The sequence below is a fragment of the Bos taurus genome, chromosome 7, assembly GCF_002263795.3.
Source record: "Bos taurus isolate L1 Dominette 01449 registration number 42190680 breed Hereford chromosome 7, ARS-UCD2.0, whole genome shotgun sequence".
NCBI classification, from domain to species: Eukaryota; Metazoa; Chordata; class Mammalia; order Artiodactyla; family Bovidae; genus Bos; species Bos taurus.
Window position 1 is genome coordinate 5,303,908 of NC_037334.1, and position 21,536 is coordinate 5,325,443.

The 21,536-nt window shown below is 54.0% G+C and overlaps 1 protein-coding gene across 5 annotated transcripts; it reads left to right on the forward strand.

Moving 5' to 3' along the window:
* Positions 1 to 2,919: 2,919 nt before the first annotated feature.
* On the forward strand, positions 2,920 to 20,069 carry JAK3 (Janus kinase 3). Of its 5 annotated transcripts, none has more exons than XM_059888506.1 (25): positions 2,920 to 3,000; positions 4,041 to 4,226; positions 5,801 to 5,997; positions 6,462 to 6,585; positions 6,914 to 7,025; positions 7,282 to 7,427; positions 7,828 to 8,122; positions 8,710 to 8,832; positions 8,938 to 9,095; positions 9,510 to 9,621; positions 9,836 to 10,022; positions 10,835 to 10,962; positions 11,193 to 11,324; positions 12,052 to 12,136; positions 12,931 to 13,058; positions 13,748 to 13,880; positions 13,964 to 14,115; positions 14,256 to 14,406; positions 15,031 to 15,170; positions 15,242 to 15,431; positions 16,028 to 16,152; positions 16,682 to 16,854; positions 17,273 to 17,390; positions 17,724 to 17,834; positions 18,751 to 20,069. In XM_059888506.1, exons 3-25 carry the CDS (start codon positions 5,814 to 5,816, stop codon positions 18,856 to 18,858), a joined length of 3,315 nt encoding a protein of 1,104 aa, XP_059744489.1. In that variant the 5' UTR covers positions 2,920 to 3,000; positions 4,041 to 4,226; positions 5,801 to 5,813; the 3' UTR covers positions 18,859 to 20,069. The 5 variants fall into 5 exon arrangements, with proteins under 5 accessions (XP_059744489.1, XP_015327405.1, XP_059744490.1 ...); XM_015471919.3 differs by having other exon boundaries at positions 4,041 to 4,077; XM_059888507.1 differs by having other exon boundaries at positions 4,041 to 4,077; positions 5,805 to 5,997.
* Positions 20,070 to 21,536: the final 1,467 nt, after the last annotated feature.

Consider the following 21,536-nt stretch of genomic DNA (forward strand, 5'->3'; position numbering starts at 1 on the left):
AATCTCAGGACACAATTTAGTCCTTTATATTAAGTATAATATTACTTGTAGACTTTTTTGGTAGGTACTCCTTATCAGATTGAGGAAATTCCCATTTGCACATAGTTTGCTGAGACTTTTTTTTTTCAATCATGAGTAGGTGTTGAATTTCATCATTTCCTGAGTCCATTAAAATCAGCATGGTCTCACTATACTGTTGATCCTTGAGCAACTCTTAGGGGTTAGGACTGCTGACTTCTGTGCAGTCAAAAATCCATGGATAACATTATATACAGCCCTCCATACCCGAGGTCCCGCTGATTCAACCAACTGCAGAATGTGCAATACTGTGGTACATAGTTATTGAAAAAAATCTGTGTATAAGTGGACCATCACAGTTCAACCCCTTGTTATTCGAGGGTCAACTCTACTTTTAATTTGCATTTCTCCTATTATGAGTGAGGCCGAGCATCTTTTTCTGGGTTTAAGGGCCATTTGTACTTCATGTTCTGTGATCTATGGATTCATATTCTGCTAAGTCACTGGCATTTTTTTTTTATTGTCTTCTAATTGTCGCTTGTGCTTCCCAGGTAATGCAAGTGGTAAAGAACCCTCCTGCCAATGGAGGAGACAAAGTGACGCGGATTTGACCCCTGGATTGGGAAGATACCCTGGAGGAGGGCATGGTAACCGACTCGAGTATTCTTGCCTGGAGAATCCCATGGACCAATGAGCCTGGCGGGTTACAAGGGTGCAAAGAATTGGCCATGCCTAATGCAACTTAGCACTCATGTATGCAGGAATTGTTCATACTATGAAGATATTTTATCCATGACATGAGTTTACCTTTGTCTCCAGTTCCATCTGTTTATTCTTTGCATTTTCAGGATTTATGCCAGGAGAAAATTTAGGATGTTTACATCAACAAAATTTCCAGCTTATTCATGAGCAAATTCTGGGCTGTGCCCCTTGGAATTGCCTCATGGAGACCTCCCACGCCCCTCTCTGGGGCTGAGGGTGCCTTTGCCCTCTCTGCTCCCCTTCTGCTCATTCTCAGTATACCGCAGTGGCCACCCCACTAGAGTTGTCAGTGGCCTAGAAACTCACTCTTTGCATTCTTCTCTGCTGAAGCCATCCCGGAAGTGAAAGAAAAATACTCTGGCTAAGCCCCCATGCAGCACTTCCTGCCACAAGCCTGCTCTGGCTCCTGCTGCACTGAGGATGCAACTCATGTCTCTTCCGTCTCCGCCCGCAAAGCCCACAAAGGCCCCACTGATGCCTCCAAACAAGGCTCAGTACACTTTTCCCCTGCCACCCTGTCCTCAGGAGCACTGTGACCTTACCCAGCTTCTCAGCCTTTGCCTGGGTTGTTCTGCCAGAACTACCCACGCCTCCGGATCACTGGTTAATCCTACTTGACCTCGGGTTTCAGTATATCAAAGTCACTTCCTCCAGGAAACCCTCCCAGACTTAGTGTCTCTCCTAGAAGCCTGGCACCGAGGGCCACTGAAACCCTGACTGGATACTAATTTATTTTCATCTTCCCTGTTGGCTCCACCAGGCAGAGACGAGACTGGATCTGTGCTGTACCCTGCTGTGTGGCCCCAATGCCCTGTACACCGGAAGTGCCCAGGAAGTGTCTGTGGGTGACTCAACTGAAGTCAACAAAATATGTACCAAAGCCAATTTTGTGCCACAGCTTGTGATGGGATTACAGAGATGAAAGTGAAGTGTTGGTTACTCAGTCGTGTCTGACTCTTTGGGACAGTAGCCTACCAGGCTCCTCTTTCCATGGAATTCTCCAGACAAGAATACTGGAGTGGGTAGCCATTCCCTTCTCCAGAAGATCTTCCAGATCCAGGGATCGAACCCTGGTCTCCTGTATTGCAGGCAGATTCTTTACCATCTGAGCCACCAGGGAAGCACAGAGATGAAAAGGTGCTCTAAAATTTATCCCATAGCCTTCAATAAAAAATAAATTAATTAAAAAAATTTATCCCAAAGCTCTACTTTCTGGGGTTTGTATCCTACTAAGGGCACTGCCCTGGCCTCCTGCCTCCTCCACATATGACAGCCTCAGGTGTGTTAAAAAACCTCAAGCAGACCTGGCTCTGTGAGCTGGCTCCTGCTGACTGCCAAACCATCCCCCTCCCTCCCCACTGCAGCCAGTCAAGCCCTCTGAGCCTTAAATAGCTCTACTCACTCTCACCTCTGGGTCTTTGCCCCTATGGTGTTCATCAGGAGTCATTTTTGTCTTGCTTCAAATCCCTGCTTGATCCATCATGTCCTTTACACAGAACGCGCCTCCTCCATCCCCCAAGCTCCCTGCCCCTCATCCCCTCCCTTCAGCCTCAGTCTGTGCCTGTCCCGTCATCTTGGTTTTCTTGGTTATCCATAATGATTAATTGCCTCCCTGCCAGACAAGACAGTGAGGTGACCCAGTCTGTCTGGTTTTCACAGATTCTAGGTCTGGGCTTGGGGCATGGAGCACAAAAAGGGACCGCCATACCTTTCAGGGCCTCATTGGAAAAATACTGTAAAGGAGAACTTCACTTTTGTTTGGGGCTACTTCCCTGCCTCCTTCCTGGGCAGATCCAGCCCAGTTCCCTTCCTTAGGTGTGAAATCAGTTCCTCTAGGTGCCCAACACACGCACACACGCCACAAATGGGTAAACTGAGGCCGGAGGAAGCCAGACTGTTGCCAGGGCCCCACGGAGACTGAGTCCTGGAGCCTGCTGAGACCCCTCAGGGTAACCTGGGCCCTTCTCTCCGCTGTCACTCCTTCCCTGAGTTCCAGGGTCTTCAGCAGGCTCTTCAGCAGCCTGAGCAGGACTGCTGCTGCAGAGGCTTCCGGAACTTTCTGCCCCTCCCCGTCCCCGGCCCCCACATGGCCATGACTTTCGGTAAGTGACAGCAGCTCAGGAAGCTGAGGGGCCCACACAGGAAGGAGCAAGTGGGACTTTCCTCCCGCTGCTGCCCGGCTCTGCCCTCCCGTCGCCAGCCCAGGGCCCTCACCTCCAGGTAAGAGCTGGTGGAGCCACTTGGCTCTGGTCGGAGGTGGGGGTGGGGGAAGACTGTGTGGACGGCCGCTGCTGGGGACAGGACGGCCGCCGCTGGGGACAAAGGCAAGTTTGCCTTCTAGGTCTCAGAGAAAAGCCGTCTGACATAAGCTGGGACAGCTGGCGGTGCGGCCTCTGGCAAAGCGCTTCCCCTCTGGGCCTCAACTTTGTGCCGCACACGAGGCCGAGGCCTTGAATTCCCAGCATCCCGGACCTGAAGGAATCCTTGCGCATGCGCCCAGGGCTCCACCCTCTGGGGACACACTTCGCGTCTCCTATACTCCCAGTTCCCAGGCCCGAGCACTGGGTGACCAACCAACCTTCCCTTCTGGGCATGTGGAACTTTTGATGTTAAAACAGGGACGTTTCTCTGGGCACCAAACAGACTTTCTATTTTTACTTTCGATATTTTAAAAATCATGGTGGTTTTTTCTTTTTTTTAAAGATTTATTTTAAACAAAAGACACTGCGCTGTAACATTTACGTAAAGATGCAAAGATCAGGGCGACTGTTTGAAATAAGGTTTTGGGCATCTCTGTGAGAAGTGACACAGCGGGGTGGGGTGGGGAAAGTTCCAATTCCTGGTCTGGGAGCTGGTAACACTGGAGTGTCCCTAGGGGAAAGTTTTCTCTCCCCTAGGTTCTACCTCCCTGACGGTAAGCCTCAAACCACTGTCCTAAGGGACCTTCCCATTTGGTTTGCCTGACATTTGTCAAGTGCTTGCTGAGCATGTCACCAAGGGTTTGTATCATTTAGTGGGGATTAAATGTGTTGATGGGCTTTCCTGATGGCTCAGAAGGTAAAGAATCTTCCTGCAATGCAGGAGAACTGGGTTCAATCCTTGGGTTCGGAAGATTCCCCTGGAGAAGGGAATGGCTACCCACTCCAGTATTTTTGCTGGAGAATTCCATGGACTGAGGAGCCTGGTGGGTTACAGTCCATGGGGTTGTGAGAGTCAGACAACTGAATGGCCAACACTCTCACTTTTAAACGTGTTGACAGGTCGGACTGGACTCCATAAACTACCTCACTGAAGCAGGTGGGAGTCAGTGCACTTCATAGCCGAGAAAACTGTGTCCCAACTGTGCGAGCCCTGCTGGAGTCACAAAGCCAGGATATGGTGGGGCTGGGATTTGAACCCACAGCCTGAAGTTTTCATGGATCCTCAGTCTCAGGCTTATATTCTGAGTGTGTTAAAATCTCATTTACACTCTCTGCCCCCTCCCACTATTATTTTGGAACATAGTTTTGTTGTTGTTTGTTTTTTGTTTTACATTTTTTGGCCATATCCAGTGGCATGTGGAATCTTAGTTCTCCCACCAGGTATCAAACCCACATCCCCTGCATTGGAAGCACAGTCTTCACCACTGGACGGCCAGGGAAGTCCCTGGAACATAGTTTTTATCCAATATTCTCTTTGTATCATCTTCATTTGTGTCAATTTAAGTAAATCTTCTTCATCTTCCTCCTTTTCCTCTGGCATGTGAAACCCAATTCCTTCCTCTACCCAACCCAGGGTCCTGAGCTCTGGGTCCCCCAGGGTGAGAGAGATCTGGAAGGTGGCTGGTGTAGAACTCCTGGAAATAATGTTGGTGGTTTCCTCCTGGACCTAACCCAGGGAGGACTTCCTACTCTGGGGAACTAATGGAACAGAGATGCAGGGATCAGGGGAGACAGAGGCAGAGATCTCTGTTGATTGAATCTGATGATGACTAAGTCTGATGTCTGGATCAGCCCCCGAGGGATGCATTACTGATGCTGCTAAGTCGCATCAGTCGTGTCCGACTCTGTGCGACCCCACAGACGGCAGCCCACCAGGCTCCCCCGTCCCTGGGATTCTCCAGGCAAGAACACTGGAGTGGGTTGCCATTTCCTTCTCCAATGCATGAAAGTGAAAAGTGAAAGTCAAGTCGCTCAGTCGTGTCCGACTCTTAGCGACCCCATGGACTGCATCCCACCAGGCTCCTCCATCCATGGGAATTTCCAGGCAAGAGTACTGGAGTGGGGTGCCAAACCAGCTGCTAAAGCTTCTTTCCCCAGCCTCAGAAGTGCTAGAATCCTCCAGCTTCACAAGGAGGGGTGGCCTCTTCTATCTCCTCAAACACCCACGTGCACAGGCCACTGGGCTTCATAGGTGGCGCTGGGCAGTGCAGGAGCTGCAGGAGTCCTGAGTTGGATCCCCAGGCCAGGAATATCCCCAGGAGGAGGGAATGACAACCCACTCCAGTATTCTTGCCTGAAGAATCCCATGGACAGAAGAGCTTGGAGGGCTACAGTTCACAGGGTCGCAAAGAATCAGTCACAACTGAGTATGCACACTTGCACAGGCCAATAACTATCTGCTTGCTGGTTAGCAAATCCCTATATCTGTGATTGATTGATCATGCCTGTCTGGAGAAGGGATTGGAATGTGGGTGCGTGTGGAGGCTGGAGGTTGACTAGAGGTGTTTGCCCTGGGCACCAAGAGTCTGAAGTGTGTGAATTCACACACAAATTTGTGTGAATGTCTTCCAGCTTCCCAGCACAGCCCTCACTGGGAGTGGTATGGCTCCTCACCCACCTTGCACACTCAGTTCCCTCTCCCTGCCTTTGTCCATGTCTGCCCTTCTCTTTCTGTCCCTCTCTCCTCCTTATTTCTCCGGCTTCATCCCTACCTCACTCAGTCATATTTCTTTCACCCCCCCCCCACCCAATCCTACCTCAGAAGATCTGCAACCTTGTCCTGTGATCACAACTGAGGGGCTACCTTTTTCTGTGTTCAGGCAGGCTGCACTCATGGCACCTCCAAGTGAGGAGACACCCCTGATTTCTCAGCGCTCCTGCAGCCTCTCCTCTTCAGAGGCTGGTGCCCTGCATGTGCTGCTGCCCCCTCGGGGCCCTGGACCCCCACAGTGCCTGTCCTTCTCCTTTGGGGACCACTCAGCTGAAGACCTGTGTGTTTGCGCTGCTAAGGCCAGTGGTAAGTGAGTCCCTAGAAGGCTTGGTCAGAAGAAGCGTTAGGGTTGTGTGGAACACAGATTGGGAGCTGGAATAGCTGTCAAGCAGAGTCAGCACTGGATCTGGGGCTTTGAGGGATGAGTAGGAGTTTGGTAAGGGAGGAAGTTGCATAGGGAACAGCATGTGCATAGACTCAGAGGCATGATAGTCTATGAGAAGAAACAGATGGTCATCCCTCGAGGTAAGCTGTTAGGTAGAAAGAGATGCTCTGGAGAGAGAGGCAGGGAGCCCTGAGAAGCAGGCTGAGTCCATGGCTTTTCTCCTCAGGGCACTGAGGAGCCCTGGAATGGGTGCCAGCAGGGGTGGGACATGATGTCAGAGCTGAAGGTGAGAAAGAGCCTGTGGGGCTGCATGAGGATAACAAGGCAGCCCTGCAGGGGGCAGGTGGGGAGATTTGAGAGGGAACTGATGTGACCGTCCCCTCAGGCATCCTGCCCGTGTACCACTCCCTCTTTGCTCTGGCTTTGGAAGACCTGTCCTGCTGGTTCCCCCCAAGCCACATCTTCTCCGTGGAGGACACGGGTACCCAGGTCCTCGTCTACAGGCTCCGGTAGGAAGTGTCTCCCCCCCTCCCCCTGCCCTCCAAATGTGGGTTAAATGATCCCGGGAGGGCATGCCTTTTGCTGAGGGCTTGGGAAATGGGAGTTTAAAACCACAGTAACCCTTGGATCATCATCTCCCTGCACCTCCTGGTCGGTGCCCCAAGGGAGGGCATGAGCACTGCTCATTTCACAGATGAGAAGACTAATGTCAGAGAGGGTGGTTCACTTGTCCAACATCACACAGCAAGTCAAGGGTATAACCTGGGCTGTGTGAGGTCTTGGCACAGTCCCCTCCTCATCATATCCCCTACTCCAGGGTTCTCCCCTCCCCCACAGCTTTTACTTCCCTAACTGGTTTGGACTAGAGAAGTGCCACCGATTTGGGCTACGAAAGGACTTGACCAGCGCCATCTTGGATCTGCCAGTCCTGGAGCACCTCTTTGCTCAGGTAGGTGTCTGCATGGGGATCAGCTCAGGGGTAGGGGTAGCCAGGGCAATGTCAGGGCTCATGTTTGGGCAGCCTTGGCTGACTCTCCTGTAAGTAGAGCTGAGGGAGGAGGTGGGAATGAATTGGGCGGTATGAAGAGGGAGGGGCTAGTTGGGTGGGCGGGGCTCAGAGTGGCAGCCCCAGGGTGAAGTTCAGCCAGGGATGGGGGTCTATTGACGACATCAGGGCTTATGGTTGGGCTGTGACCGGCTCCTAGCACCGCCATGACCTGGTGAGCGGCCGCCTCCGGGTAGGCCTCAGCCTCAAGGAACAGGGTGAGTGTCTCAGCTTGGCTGTTCTGGACCTGGCCCGGATGGCCCTCGAGCAGGCTCAGCGGCCCGAGGAATTGCTGAAGACGGTCAGGTGAGGGCTTCCAGGCTGTGGCGCCCAGCCTCTACCTGGGAGCGAGCCAACATGGCTCCACCAGGGCATCATGAGTCCGGCTCCCCACCTACAAGCCTACAGTGTGTTCATGGGACCCAACCCCTCTCCTTGAACCCAGCCCCCCTGAGACTCCATAGCCAGACCTCAGGCAGCTAAAAGGACTATGTCCCTGTCTGTCTCATGGACCCCAATGGCCCTTCCCATGGAGGCCCTCCCTACTCCCATGCCTGTCCCCGAGTGTGTTTCTGTGTGTGTTGTGTGGCCCCCTACTGAGGCCACACTCCAACCCTTCACCTAGAGGCTGGGTTGATGTGCCGCCTCGGTCCTCCCTGGCGGAGACCCCGCCCCATACTGAGGGCCCCATTCCTCCCACTTGCAGCTACAAGGTCTGCCTGCCCCCTGGCCTACGCGACCTGATCCAGGGTTTGAGCTTCGTGACTCGGAGGCGCATCCGAAGGACAGTGTGCCGGGCCTTGCGCGGGGTGGCGACCTGCCAGGCTGACAGGCACTCGCTCATGGTCAAGTACATCATGGACCTCGAGAGGCTGGATCCAGACAGGGCTGCCGAGACCTTCCGCGTGGGTCTCCCCGGCGCTGCTGGTGGTCAGGATACGCCGGGGCTGCTCCGTGTGGCTGGTGGCAGTGGCATCGCCTGGAGCCCAGGAGAACACGAGGTGTGTGGCGGGGCCAAGGGGAGGGGCAGGGTCGTGGGCGGGGATTGGGGGCGGGGCCGAGGGAGAGGAGGGGCAGTGAGGGGGCTTGGGACGGAGGGGCTAGCGCCCAGCTGAGTGAGGTGTGGGTAGGGCTGAGCTAGGAAGCGGAGATGAAAAGGGCGGGACGTAGAGGGAGGGTTTAGTAGGGTGTGCGGGGCTCAGAATGGGGCTAACAGCAGGTGGAGCGAAGAGGCAGGACTCCGGGTGGGTGAGGCTCCGAACTGGACTAAGAGACACCAGGAGATAAAGTGGAGTTAAGTGAGGGAGGGACTCGGGGCGGGGTCGGGGACCGGCCAAGAGAAGGACTCGGGGTTTGGCAGAGGTGAGGGGGCGGATATTTGGGATGAGCAGGGGAGGGAGTTGAGAGGGGTGGTGTGGCAGAAGGAGGCGGGGCTTGGTGGGGGCTTGACGGGAGAGGGATGGGACTCGGTGAGGCTGGGAGGAGAGGGTCTCGTGAGTGTGGACTTGTGGGGTCCCGGCTTCCAAAAAAGGACTTGGGGCGCGGAGGGGGCGGGATCCCCAGCTTCAGCCCTCCCCCTTCTTCACAGGTCCTCCAGCCCTTCTGCGACTTTCCAGAAATCGTGGATATCAGCATCAAGCAGGCGCCGTGCATTGGCCCGGCTGCCGAGCACCGCCTGGTCACCATCACCAGGACAGACAATCAGATCCTGGTGGGTGCTGGAACCCTCTCCCCTCCTGCCTTCCCCGTCCCTGGCGGCGGGGACGCAGGATTGTCACCCTCGGACCGCGGCGGGCCCTGACACCGGTCCTCACAGGAGGCCGAGTTCCCGGGGCTTCCCGCAGCGTTGTCCTTCGTGGCGCTCGTGGATGGCTACTTCCGGCTGACCACGGACTCGAGGCACTACTTCTGCAGGGAGGTGGCGCCGCCGCGGCTGCTGGAGGAGGTGGCTGAGCAGTGCCATGGCCCTATCACGTAAGGACTCACTGGAGACCAAATCTCTGGCACTCCCTTTCCCGGTGCCTCGGTGCCCTTGCCTCTCAGGAGCCCTTCAACAGCACCAGGTGCATAGCTGGCGCTCAGTGAGTCTGCAGTTTCACTTCAGCCGCTTCCCTCCCGTTGGCTCCTTGAGGCCCCAGAGCCATTTCCTGGGGCTGCTCGAGGTGCCCAGGTGTGGAGTTTCACCTGCGGTTTCCTCTTTAATCCCCTAGGCAGAAGCCCAGCTTTCGGTTCATTTTACAAATGGGAGGGAGTGAGGGAATGTTACCTGGTGAGGTTCCCAGGGCTTCAGAGAAACCAAGATTAGAGCTCAGGTTTAGTTTGGTTTCTCTGCCTCCATCTGTTTCTCACCATCTTTGACTCTCAGTTCTCTTCCACCTTTCCCCACAGCCTGGATTTTGCCATCAACAAACTCAAGACTGGGGGCTCACTTCCCGGCTCCTACGTCCTCCGCCGCAGTCCCCAGGATTTCGACAGCTACCTCCTAACTGTTTGTGTCCTGGTCAGTCTACCTCCAGGGGCCAGGAGGGCAAGGAGGGCTTCCTGGAGGAGATGATATTTGAGCTGAGAACTGAAATATGAGTCAGCATGGCTTCCTGAAGAAGGGGAGGGAAAAGGCATTCCCAGTGGAGGGAATAGAATATGCAAAAACTTGGAGATTTGAGGAGAAGAGTGCCTCCCACTTCCACTCAGAAACCACTCACTCCTCTTTGCAGACCCCCCTGGGGCCGGATTATAAGGGCTGCCTCATCCGGTGCGACCCCACAGGAACCTTCTCCCTGGCTGGCCTTGGCCGTTCCCACAGCAGTCTTCGAGAGCTCCTGGCAGCCTGTTGGAATGGTGGGTTGCACGTGGATGGGGTTGAGCTGTACCTCACCTTCTGCTGCAACCCCAGACCTAAAGGTGAGCCTGCTTTCTCCCCCAAGCTGAATAGGCAATCTGGGACCCTGCCTTTCTGTATCTGTTCCAGCTCTTGAGTGGCAAGTGACAAAGACTGCTGGTCAAAGTAGTCTAGGAGGGAAAAAAGGTGATCTAGGGCTTGTGGGATACAGGCTGCTTCCAGGGATGGCTGAATCCAGGCACAGCTGGATCTGAGTGATGTTACTAGCACTTAGCCTCTGTTCATCTCTTGCCTCTTGCTCTGGGTGAATTTTGCTCTCAGACAGACCCCTGGGATGGGACAGCTTTGAGGTGTGAGTTCTCCAGATTTTCCCAGAATCCCTAGTAGGACTTGAGACCAGGCTGCCCACAGCATCACCTGCTCATTTGTACCACTGCAGGGTTCCTTCCATCTTGTTCTCACTCTCCCTCCCCTCACTGGGACTTCCTGGAGTTTCCTTTCAAATAAGCCGTGTGCCCTGGAACCCTCATCTTAGTCCTGGCTTCTGTAGAAGACCCCACGCTGAGACAGTTTAGCGTTTGTCACTCAGTTGTGGCTCTTTGTGACTCGGTCTGGCTCTTAGTGACTCCGCGGACTGTAGCCCACCAGGCTCCCCTGTCCACTCTCCAGGCAAGAATACCAGAATGGGTTGCCATTCTCTTCTCCAGGGGATCTTTCTGACCCAGAGATCAAACCCAGATCTCCCTCACTGCAGGCAGATTCTTTATCATCTGAGCCACCAAGGATGTCCCCACACTGAGACAGGGAGTGACCAATCCTTTGAGGACCTTTCACCTTTGACCTCTAGTTTTCTTCCTCCTTCCACTCCCCGTAGAAAAGTCCAATCTGATTGTGGTCCGGAGAGGCTGCAACCCACCCACATCATCCCCTGTTCAGCCCCAATTCCAGTGCCAGCTGAGTCAGATGACGTTTCACAAGATCCCTGCTGACAGCCTGCAGTGGGTAAGGGGCCCCAGGAAATGGGGGAAACATACTTCAGGTGGGATCCAGAGACCAGGTCTGCATCCATCTCTGCTGTGTGGCCTCAGTCGTGTGATATAACCTCTTTGTGTCTCTGTTTCATCATCTGTAAAATTGATCCATTACCTGTGCCTTGCTTGGGCCAGGGCTAAGGGACAGGGTCCCATGGGAGCCCTGTTACTGGCCTTTCATGTTGCCTCCTCACTCTCCAGCATGAGAACCTAGGTCACGGGTCCTTCACCAAGATTTATCGGGGCTGTCACCATGAGATTGTGGATGGGGAGGCCCGCGAGACAGAGGTACTGCTCAAAGTGATGGATGCCAAGCACAAGAATTGCATGGAGGTGAGCAGGGTTGGACCAAACCTTCTGGGTTAGGGCCTAGCTGGAGAGGGGGTTTTGGATTCATAGAAATTTAAAAACACACAGGGTCGGACTTCCCTGGTGGTCCAGTGGTTAAAACTCCATGCTCCCACAGCAGCAGGTGCAGGTTCGATCTCTGGTTGGGGAAGATCCTGCATGCTGCAGTGCAGCCAAAAAAAAAAAAAAAACAGAAAAGAAACCCAAAATCAAAACAAAGAGAATACACACAAGGTCTTAAAATAACAGAAATGTAGCCACAGCGTCTCCATGAAATATAGAAGGGTGGGGAATTCAGATGCAAACAGGCAGAGTATACCAGACAGAGGGAACAGCCGGTGCAAAGGTCCTGAGGCAGGGCCAAGTCTGGCATGTTTAAGGAATAGCAAGGAGAACAGTGGGTCAGAGAGGAATGAGCAAAGGAGAAGAGAGGAACGATGCGGGCGGAGGCATCTTCAGGGGCTGGGCAACACAGAGGAAGGTTTGAGCCAAAAGGTGAGTGACTCAAGGTAGACTACAGTGGGGACGTCCTGCCTCCATCAAAAAAATCACGACACAGAGTGCTGTGTGCATTAATGGTGGACTCCAAGGCCAAAGGAAGCTGGCGGCCAGGTCTCCTGAGGCAAGTTTGTGAGCAGCAAGTTTGGGGTTCATTGATCTGACCCAGGAGTGGAAGAAATCCATACATGTTCTCTCCATTCTTCCCCCTCAGTCATTCCTGGAAGCAGCGAGCTTGATGAGCCAAGTGTCATACCAGCATCTCGTATTGCTCCACGGCGTGTGCATGGCTGGAGACAGTGAGAGACACTCCCCATCTCTGCCCTGCCTCACTGGGCCCACCTACAGCAGCAATAGCAGTACACAATCAGAGCCTGCCCTGGCTGGGGCTCCATTCCACCAGGGTCTATCATCTTGTACTCATGTACCTCCATCATCACTCTTTGAATAAGCAGCTCCTGGCTCCCCCCAATACTTAAGCCCCCAGAATTATCTCAAGTCAGGCAGACCTGGGTTCTGATCTATTGTGTACCATCTCTACAGCTTTGCAAGGTCCATGCTCCCTCTCCAAGCCTTGTTTCCGTCAGTTCAGCTCAGCAGCTGTTTATTGGGAGCCCAACATGTGCCAGGAGCTGGGTGCATAGCATAGAACATGACAGGCTGAGCAGGATGATAAATGATTGGGTGTGGCAGGGCAGCACAGGTCATTGTGGGTGATCAGAGGCTGCTAACCCACTTGGAGGTCAAGCAGTGATTCTGAGTAGGTAAGGATACATTCTAAGCTGGAAAGGCAAGAATAAATAGACATTAGGGAAGTGAGAGAAGAGGGGTGTTCCAGTCAGAAACACAGAACTTGCAAAGGGTTGGGAGTGAGTCATGGAGAGAGTGCAACACCTTCTAGGCATTACAGGCAAATGGTTCTGAGATGGGAAGTAGGGAAGCAGAGAGGTGAATAGGGTAAGGATGGAGGAATAGGGGAGGGAAAAGTCAGAGCTGAGAGTTCAAGCGACCCTTGAAGGTGGGGTTGGGGGCAGAGCCTGTTGAATACAATACAGTCCTACCTCCCAACCCTGCCCCTTCCTACTTCCATCAGGTATCATGGTTCAGGAATTTGTACGCCTGGGAGCACTGGACACATATCTACGCAAGTGTGGCCACCTAGTGCCAGCCAGCTGGAAGCTACAGGTGATCAAACAGCTGGCCTATGCCCTCAACTATCTGGTGAGTGCTCCTCTGCCTGCTCCATCCTCCATTCACAGAGTGGACGGGGCTTTGAGAGTGGGCTCTGTCGTATGGATAGGAGTTTGGCAAGGGTGGAGGGCAAGTGGAGGGCATTTGAGACTGAGGGAACAGCATACATACAGGCTCAGAGGTGTAAGAGCAGAAGGAGACAGCTGACCATTCATGGAAGTTGAGGGGACTGGCCAGCTTCCCCAGAAGAAAGAACATTAAAGTTGGGGCCTTGGAGACTGAGTAGAAGTTCATTAAGGAAAAAAAGGAAGGAGGGCATGTCAGGCTGAGAGAAAAGCCTGGGCAAAGGCTTCAGCTTAGATGTGTTGCTTGTCCAGGAGTGTATCAGGTCTGTTCACCTGGCAGGAGACCATAGTGGAGATGTGGGAGAGAGAAGCCCATGGGAAGAGTGACCAAGAGTTGGATTTCGAAGGGCCTTGAGTGCCAGTCTAAGGACCTTTGACTTTATCCTGAAGGGAGTAAGGAGCCATGGGATGAAGGAGCATTGTTTAAGAAGAGGAGGGACACAGGAGGTGTATTGCCAGTAGTGTAGGAAAGATGTTGAAGTATGGTCTGAGCAGTACCAGGTGGGCTTTGAAGGATGTGTAGGAGTTCGCCAACCAGCATATTCATTCATCCCCACCCCACCCCCGGCATTTCCCTGTGCTTGGTCCACTTAGGAAGACAAAGGTCTCCCTCATGGCAATGTCTCAGCCCGGAAGGTGCTCTTGGCTCGTGAGGGGACTGATGGGAACCTGCCTTTCATCAAGCTGAGTGACCCGGGTGTCAGCCCCACTGTGCTAAGCCTGGAGAGTAAGTGCTGAGGGGTGAAGGAGGGAGGGACCTAGTGGGGCAAGAAAGCGGATCCCTGATCCCATCCTTGCCTCCTGCACCAGTGCTCACTGACAGGATCCCCTGGGTGGCCCCTGAATGTCTCCAGGAGGCCCGAACACTTGGCTTGGAAGCTGACAAGTGGGGCTTTGGAGCCACAGTCTGGGAGGTGTTCAGTGGTGTCACAGTGCCCATCAGCACCCTGGAGCCTGCCAAGGTCAGAGCGCCAGCATTGGCTTCTAGAGCTCTCATTTGACCGAAGGGTAGAATGAAGTCCAGCTTGGGGAGGATGGGTGGGTCTAGGGGGTACCTCTGAGGGTTCAACTGGGGGTAACCAGCCCTTCATCCTGCCTTTAGAAGCTCCAGTTTTACCAGGAACGGCAGCAGTTGCCTGCCCCTAAGTGGATGGAGCTGGCCCTGCTGATCCAACAGTGCATGGCCTATGAGCCAGGCCAGAGGCCCTCTTTCCGTGCTGTCATCCGTGACCTGAACAGCCTCATCACTTCAGGTGCCCACTTGAGCCAGGCAGGGTGGGCAGGGCTGGGATGTCATATTGGACCCAGTAGAAGAGTGAGATTTGTATGTGGAGCCTGCCCTGCATGCCAGGCAAGGTTGGAATGGTTGATGACTGTAAAAGTCAGTATGAGCTTCAACAGCTATTGTAACAAACAAGCCCCTCAGTTCAAAGCCACATTCAATGAATGTTTGGCTCTCATTCAGTGAGGGTGTCCAAGTCAGCAAGAAACTCTCCTTTTGTGGTTCCACCCATCCTATGGCCTTAGGCCCCTATTGGATCCTCTGCAAACAGGAGAGAGAGTATTGAGGGTCCCACGCTAGGTTTTCATGGGCCAGGTCTAAAGGAGCTTCCAGTACATCTCTCTCCCTTGTCACCCCATGGCAGTGAAGTCTGGGAAATGCCTTTCTGTCTGTGTGCAGCATGTGCACTGCATAAGAGGGCTGCCTTTGCCAAGAGGCACCTTTTCCCAGCCCTACAAAGTACCTCTTGGCTTGCAGTGGCCCTGCCATAATGCACAGAGAGGGTAAGCATAAGATGGAGGTCACACAGCAAGTTAGCTTAGGAGTGGGGGCCCAGGGCCCAATACACTCCTTACTCACTGCCTGTGCCCCCCAGATTATGAGCTCCTCTCAGACCCCACACCTGGCACCCTGGCGCCCCGTGATGGGCTCTGGAATGGTACCCAGCTCTACGCCTGCCAGGACCCTACCATCTTTGAAGAGAGACACCTCAAATACATCTCACAGCTGGGCAAGGTGAGGTGGGTTAGGCTGGGGTGGGTGGGGGAGCACTCATGCATGTGAACACCAGCCCCATTGTCCCCCAGGGCAACTTTGGCAGCGTGGAACTGTGCCGCTACGACCCGCTGGGCGACAACACAGGGGCCCTGGTGGCCGTGAAGCAGTTGCAGCATAGTGGGCCAGAACAGCAGAGGGACTTCCAGCGGGAGATCCAGATCCTCAAAGCCCTCCACAGTGACTTCATTGTCAAGTACCGGGGTGTCAGCTATGGCCCAGGTGAACCGCTCTTCAAATTACACACCCTCATCCTTCTGCACGACCATTGAAGGTGGTCTGAGAACACCAGCAGGGGCGCTACTGACTGATCTTGTTTATCCAGATCTGCCTTGTTGTTTAGTCACTCAGTCCTGTCCCACTCATTTGTGACCTCCCTCCTGGATTGTAGCCCACCAGGCTCCTCTGTCCGTGGGACTCTCCAGGCAAGAATGCCGGAGTGGGTTGCCATTTCCTACTCCAGGGGATCTTCCCCATTCAGGGATCAAACCGGTATCTCCTGCAAGTCTCCTGCATTGCAGGCTGATTCTTTACTGCAGAGCCACTGGAGAAGCCTAAGACTACCTTCTCATCGTCAGTTTTCCCACCTGAAAAAAACGGGTCATTATGAAGTTAAAAAGAATTAATGTATATTATAGAAAGTACTCAAATAGATTAGCGATACGTGTCACTGTGGCCGTTCCCATTTTATAGAAAGCAATATTGAGGCCCGGAGGGGACACAAGGTCCCACTCTGATCGGGGAAGAAGAATGGAGAAGGGAAGGAGAGGAAGTTAGGCCCTGTGGTGACTCCTCCCTGCCTCCCCCGCCACCCCTAGGCCGCCAGAGCCTGCGGTTGGTCATGGAGTATCTGCCCAGTGGCTGCCTGCGCGACTTCCTGCAGCGGCACCGCGCCCGCCTCGACGCTGGCCGCCTGCTCCTCTACGCCTCACAGATCTGCAAGGTGCGGGGCGGAGGAGAGCGGGACAACCGTGGACCTGCCGCGTCCACAGAGCTGGCTTGATGGGCGGGGTCTGCATGGATTCGCCAGGAAGGCTGAGGGTTGAAGTTTGGGGTCCAGGTTAGGTTGGAAATGCGGTTGAGTTAGGGCTAAGGTCGGGGACTTCTCTTGTGGCTCAAACGGTAAAGAATCTGCCTGCAGTGCAGGAGACCTGGGTTCCATCCCTGGGTCGGGAAGATCCCCTGGAGGAGGGCATGGCCACCCACTCCAGTATTCTTGCCTGGAGAATCCCATGGACAGAGGAGCCTGGTGGGCTACAGTCCATGGGGTCGCAAAGAGTCGGACACGACTGAGCGGCTAACTAACACTTCTAGTAGGTCCAAAACAATAAGAAGGTGAGGACTGGAGTGCAAGATGGGTCAGCGGTAGGGTTAGGCCTGGGATCTGGGTTGGGGCTGCTGCTGGATTCCAAGTCAGACTTGGGGCCCCTGCGGAGTCATCCTGAGGGTCCACACCCCACGCCCGCCCGTAGGGCATGGAGTACCTGGGCTCCTGCCGCTGCCTGCACCGCGACCTGGCAGCCCGGAACATCCTGGTGGAAAGCGAGACGCACGTCAAGATCGCCGACTTCGGCCTCGCCAAGCTGCTGCCTCTCGACAAAGAGTACTACGTGGTCCGCGAGCCAGGCCAGAGCCCCATCTTCTGGTAGGAACCTCCTCCCAGCCCCACCCTTCCTCCGTACTACCCAGGCAGCTCCGCCTCTCGCGCTTTTCGGTTCCCACCCCGCCTCCCGCGGGGAGGGAGCCCGCTGTGGCCACGCCCCCATAGCCCTGGCTCCTCCCCATCACGCTCCTTTTCTGGTTCTGGCTCCGCCCCTCCCTGGCCCTGCTCCCCACCCCCGCTCAGCCCCGCCCCGCTCTGGCCCCGCCCCGGCCCTGCCCCGGCACCTCAGAGCTTTGGAGCAATCTCCCATCCCACAGCCAGGGAAACTGAGACCTCAGAACTGGCTGGGACTGACTTTCTCATAGTCACCTACCGGGACCAGCTACCCAAATCCAGGGCTGCGCCCTTTCCTGTCCTCTGCCTTACTGTCGCATCCCAAGACCTCCCGGGCCCCCTCCAGGTATGCCCCAGAGTCCCTCTCGGACAACATCTTCTCGCGCCAGTCGGATGTCTGGAGCTTCGGGGTCGTCCTGTACGAGCTCTTCACCTACAGTGACAAGAACTGTAGCCCCTCAGCCGTGAGTTGGCATCCCTGGGTTCCTCATACCCTCTTCCCACTCAGGTCAACCCCTGTCCTCTGTGCTGAGGGTCACCCGGTCCCATCCTTAGATGCTCCAGGAGGACCTCTTTTCACTATGACTGATACCTCCCGCTCCTCCCCTCCAGACACAGGCAGCTCCCTTCCCCATCCATCATAGACAACTCCTCCTCCCCAGTAGGAGCGCCTCCTTCCCTTACTACGGGTGGGTGATTTCCTTCCTCCCTTCACTGTGGCTGACCCCCACAATAACGGGCGGCCCCTCCCCTCTCCATGCTCCTCCCCCACCTCGGGCCCTCCCCCTTGGCTCCAGGAGTTCCTGCGGATGATGGGATGTGAGAGAGATGTTCCAGCCCTCTGCCGCCTCCTGGAGCTGCTGGCTGAGGGCCAGAGGCTGCCCGCACCTCCCGCCTGTCCTAGTGAGGTGAGCTCTGGAGGGCCTGCCTCTGTTTCCCACTTTGTAGATTCACCACGGTATCTCTTGGGCAAGCCTGCTGATCCCTCTGAATTACTCTCCACCGAGGATATCTCTTGGTTGAGAGCAGGGATCAGGGAATGAAGCTGAAGGGGATTTCTGGCCTCTGCTTTGCTGCTCTCTCACTGTATGGTAAAGCACAAACACTTTCAGAGCCTCAGTTTACCTGTCTCCAAAATGGGAATAACAATGCCTTATAGGGTAGGGGAGAACCAATTTGCTAACACCTCTCCAGTGCTCATCTCAGAGCCTAGCATACTGTCAGTCCTCAGTAAATGATGATTCTTACAGTTTCTCATCAGAGCTTTTGTGGAAGTGTCTGACATGTGGTTGGTCACTCACAAATTAATTTGCTCAGGCCACAGACATTTATTGAACTCTGACTGTGTGCTGGGCTTTGTGCTGGGTGCTGGGGACCCAGTGGAGGTCAGAACAGATAATACCCCTCTTTCTTGTAACCACCGGAAGCTAACAAGAATATTCTGGTGGTGATCAATGTCTAGAAAGAGATGAGGGAGGTATAGTCAGGAGCAGCTTCCTAGAGGAGGTGGTGCCTGAGGGACGAAGAGGATACCATCCAAGGGGAAAGCTGGGAGAGAGCATTTTCAGTGGAGTACAGAACAGGTGCAAAGGCCCTGAGGTGGAAATGAGTTTAGTGTATTTGAAAAATGAGATGGGGGCAGATGTGGCTGCATGGAACACGAGAGGAGGTGATGGAGGACTTTTTCTAAGACCCATAGGGAGCCATGGGAAGCTTTGGAGCAAGAGAGGGATGGAGTCTAGTTTATATTTTAAAACTGCAAACAGGAGTCATGTCCTTTCTACCACTCCCATGTGACCCTGTTGTCTCTTCTCCACCCCTCAGGTTCATGAGCTCATGAAGCTGTGCTGGGCCCCTAACCCTCAAGACCGGCCATCATTCAGTGCCCTGGGCCCCCAGCTAGATGCGCTGTGGAGTGGAAGCCGGGGATAGTGTCCAGAGGCATGAGACTCTCACCTTCACTGCTTGTCTAGAGGGAGAGCACCATTCTCTGTCATTTTTCATATCTCCTGCACACGGACCTCTAGGTTCTGGTCTCCATGGACTTGCTGTGTGACCTTGAGCAGGACCCTGCTCCTCTCTGGTCCTCCTGCCTCACAGAGACCCCTCATAGGGCAACTGACATTGCACTTGGGGGAGCAACCCTGGCTTGCAGGGCAACAGCAACCTTGCGGCTTTTTGAACTTGGAAAGATTCAAGGCAGATGTCATGATGGGGTCTAATGAGCTCCATCCACTCCCCAGAATCAAGGGACCTCATTTAAGGCCCTTCCATTGTCCCAGCCTCTCAGAGTCTGGCCTGCAGCTTCCTGTTCTCATTTTCAGAGGAGACTTTATGTAGTTTTAAATATGTCATCTCCGGCTTCTATTCCCTTCTCCCTCTTTAGCTGGAGGAAGCCAAGGACAAGAGCAACTGTCCGGGCTGAAAATCCACTCTTTGAGGGGGAGCCTGCGGGACTGTTTGGAACCATGTAAGAGACCAGGAGAGGCTGAGGTCCCCGCCTCTGAACCTGAGTGTCCCAGGGCTTCTGTACACTGGCGCCCTTTCTGTCTGGACCAGAGGATCATCCAGTTGATAACAATGGAGCCTAACAGGAGCTTTTCATCAATTGAAGGAAGTAAAGGCATTCTTGGCAGAGGAAACGGAATAGCAAAGGGAAAAGGCTGAGTACAGGGGTTAGGAGCACGGGTGTTGGAGCCCACAGTTCTGCCAATTACTTGCTGTGTGATGGTGGGCGAGTTGCTTCCTTTCTCTGGCTTCAGCGCCACCCTCTGTATAATGGGCAATAGTGTTGGCCCTTGGGCTCCACAGAGTCAACTTCTGGAAGTTTGTGCGAAGGCATCTAGTGCAGGCTCAGCCCCCACCACTCCTTCATACCTGCCTGCAAGGTTTTTCTGCCACTTTCGCCTCCCTGGACAACTCTTATTCATCTCTCAAAACCCCAGCTATCACCTCCTTGCCGCCTTCCCTGGGATTCTCCCACTACTCCCATTCAGCCCTATACTTCCAGCTCTAGGGCTGGGGTACATCTATATCCAGCTCTGTCTCCTCTGACCTGGAGGCTCCTTGGGGAGCTGGGCTGGGGTGGGCACAAAGAGAACTCTGGGAGTGTTCATTGAATGAATAAAGAAGTTCAGTGGAAAGGATGGTTTGTTGCTGGACTTGGGCAATGGGAATTCTTGGGGATGTGTGAGCCAGGGAGGAATGTGATCAGAGTTGGGGGATAGAGACCCCTGGGGGCCACAGTGGGAGCCTCAGGACATGCTGGGGGAGGAGGGACAGGAGGGTGAGGCCCTCAAGGACAGAAGCCCTCCCCCAAACCCCAGCTGCTGGCCTTGGCTCTGTCCTGGGGAGCTGATTACAGGCTCTTGGGGGTGGAGGAAACAGGCTGCTCTGGGGGAGATCAGAGGGCAAGGCCCTATTGGGACGATTAGGCTATGGAGATGGGTCCAACATTATTGGGGGCCGAGAGAGCCCCCTGTTTGCTCCTCAGGACTGATGGAAAGATTTGGAGAGTGACAGAGACAGAGAGACACAGAAAGAGACTCAGAGAAGGACACAGGGAGCATAGGAGAGACAGACAGAGATCTCTGTACCTACCGTCAAAGTCTGCTTTGGTGAAAAGTGGTAGGGGGCTACAACACAGGGCTTTCAGCTCAGGGTCTCCCCTGAGCTGGATTGAGTAACCCTTATGCCTTAATTTCCCTCCTTGGTAAAACTGACACTCGGTAGAGGCCTCCAGCCCCTATCCAAACCAAAGAGACCCTGATGTGGAGGCGGAACCAACAAACACTCCTAGCCCCGGGGCCCAGCCTCTTGTGACCTTGGGCAAGTATGGGGTCCCCTCTCTGAGCCTCAGTTTCCTTATTTGTACAGTAATAAGGATCACAAGATTCTGAATGTCCTTGTTCTCAGCTGGTTGGATGCTCACCAGCACCATCCCAGGGAATTATTATATCTAAGTTTATTTCTCCTCTTTAAAAGAGTTAAAAAAAAAAAAAAGACTCTTCAATGGTCCCCCTGGAAAAGATACACCCAGGAAGACAGACCATGGCCATTTTGTGTGGCTCTCAGCCTATCAATGGGTTTCCCAGGTGATGCTAGTGGTAAAGAACCCACCTGCCAATGCAGGAGATGTAAGAGACATGGGTTCCATCCCTGGGTCAGGAAGATCCCTTGGAGAAGGGCATGGCAGCCCACTCCAGTATTCTTGCCTGAAGAATCCCTTGGACAGAGGACCCTGGTGGGCTATAGTCCATGGGGTCACAAAGAGTTGGTCACCACTGAAGCGACTTAGCATGCACACACACAGCCTATCAATAATCAATGTGGTGGTTAGACTGGCCCTGGGAGTTCTTATTACGATTGCAAGATTCCTTTCAGCAATAACCATCAGGAAAGTTTGAAAAAATAAAGATGTATTACTTATAAATTACACGGCACACTAGGAGCCAGGTTCTCGTAGAGAAAGCAGCGTTGGCCTGGGTTCCTGCTTTTGTTAGGGTCAAGCTCGGGAGCCTAGAGGTTTGTGGGCTCACTCTTATTGGTGACTTTAACATGGGTTGGAGTTTAAAGCATAAGAAGAGAAGAACAAACAAAACAAAAACAAA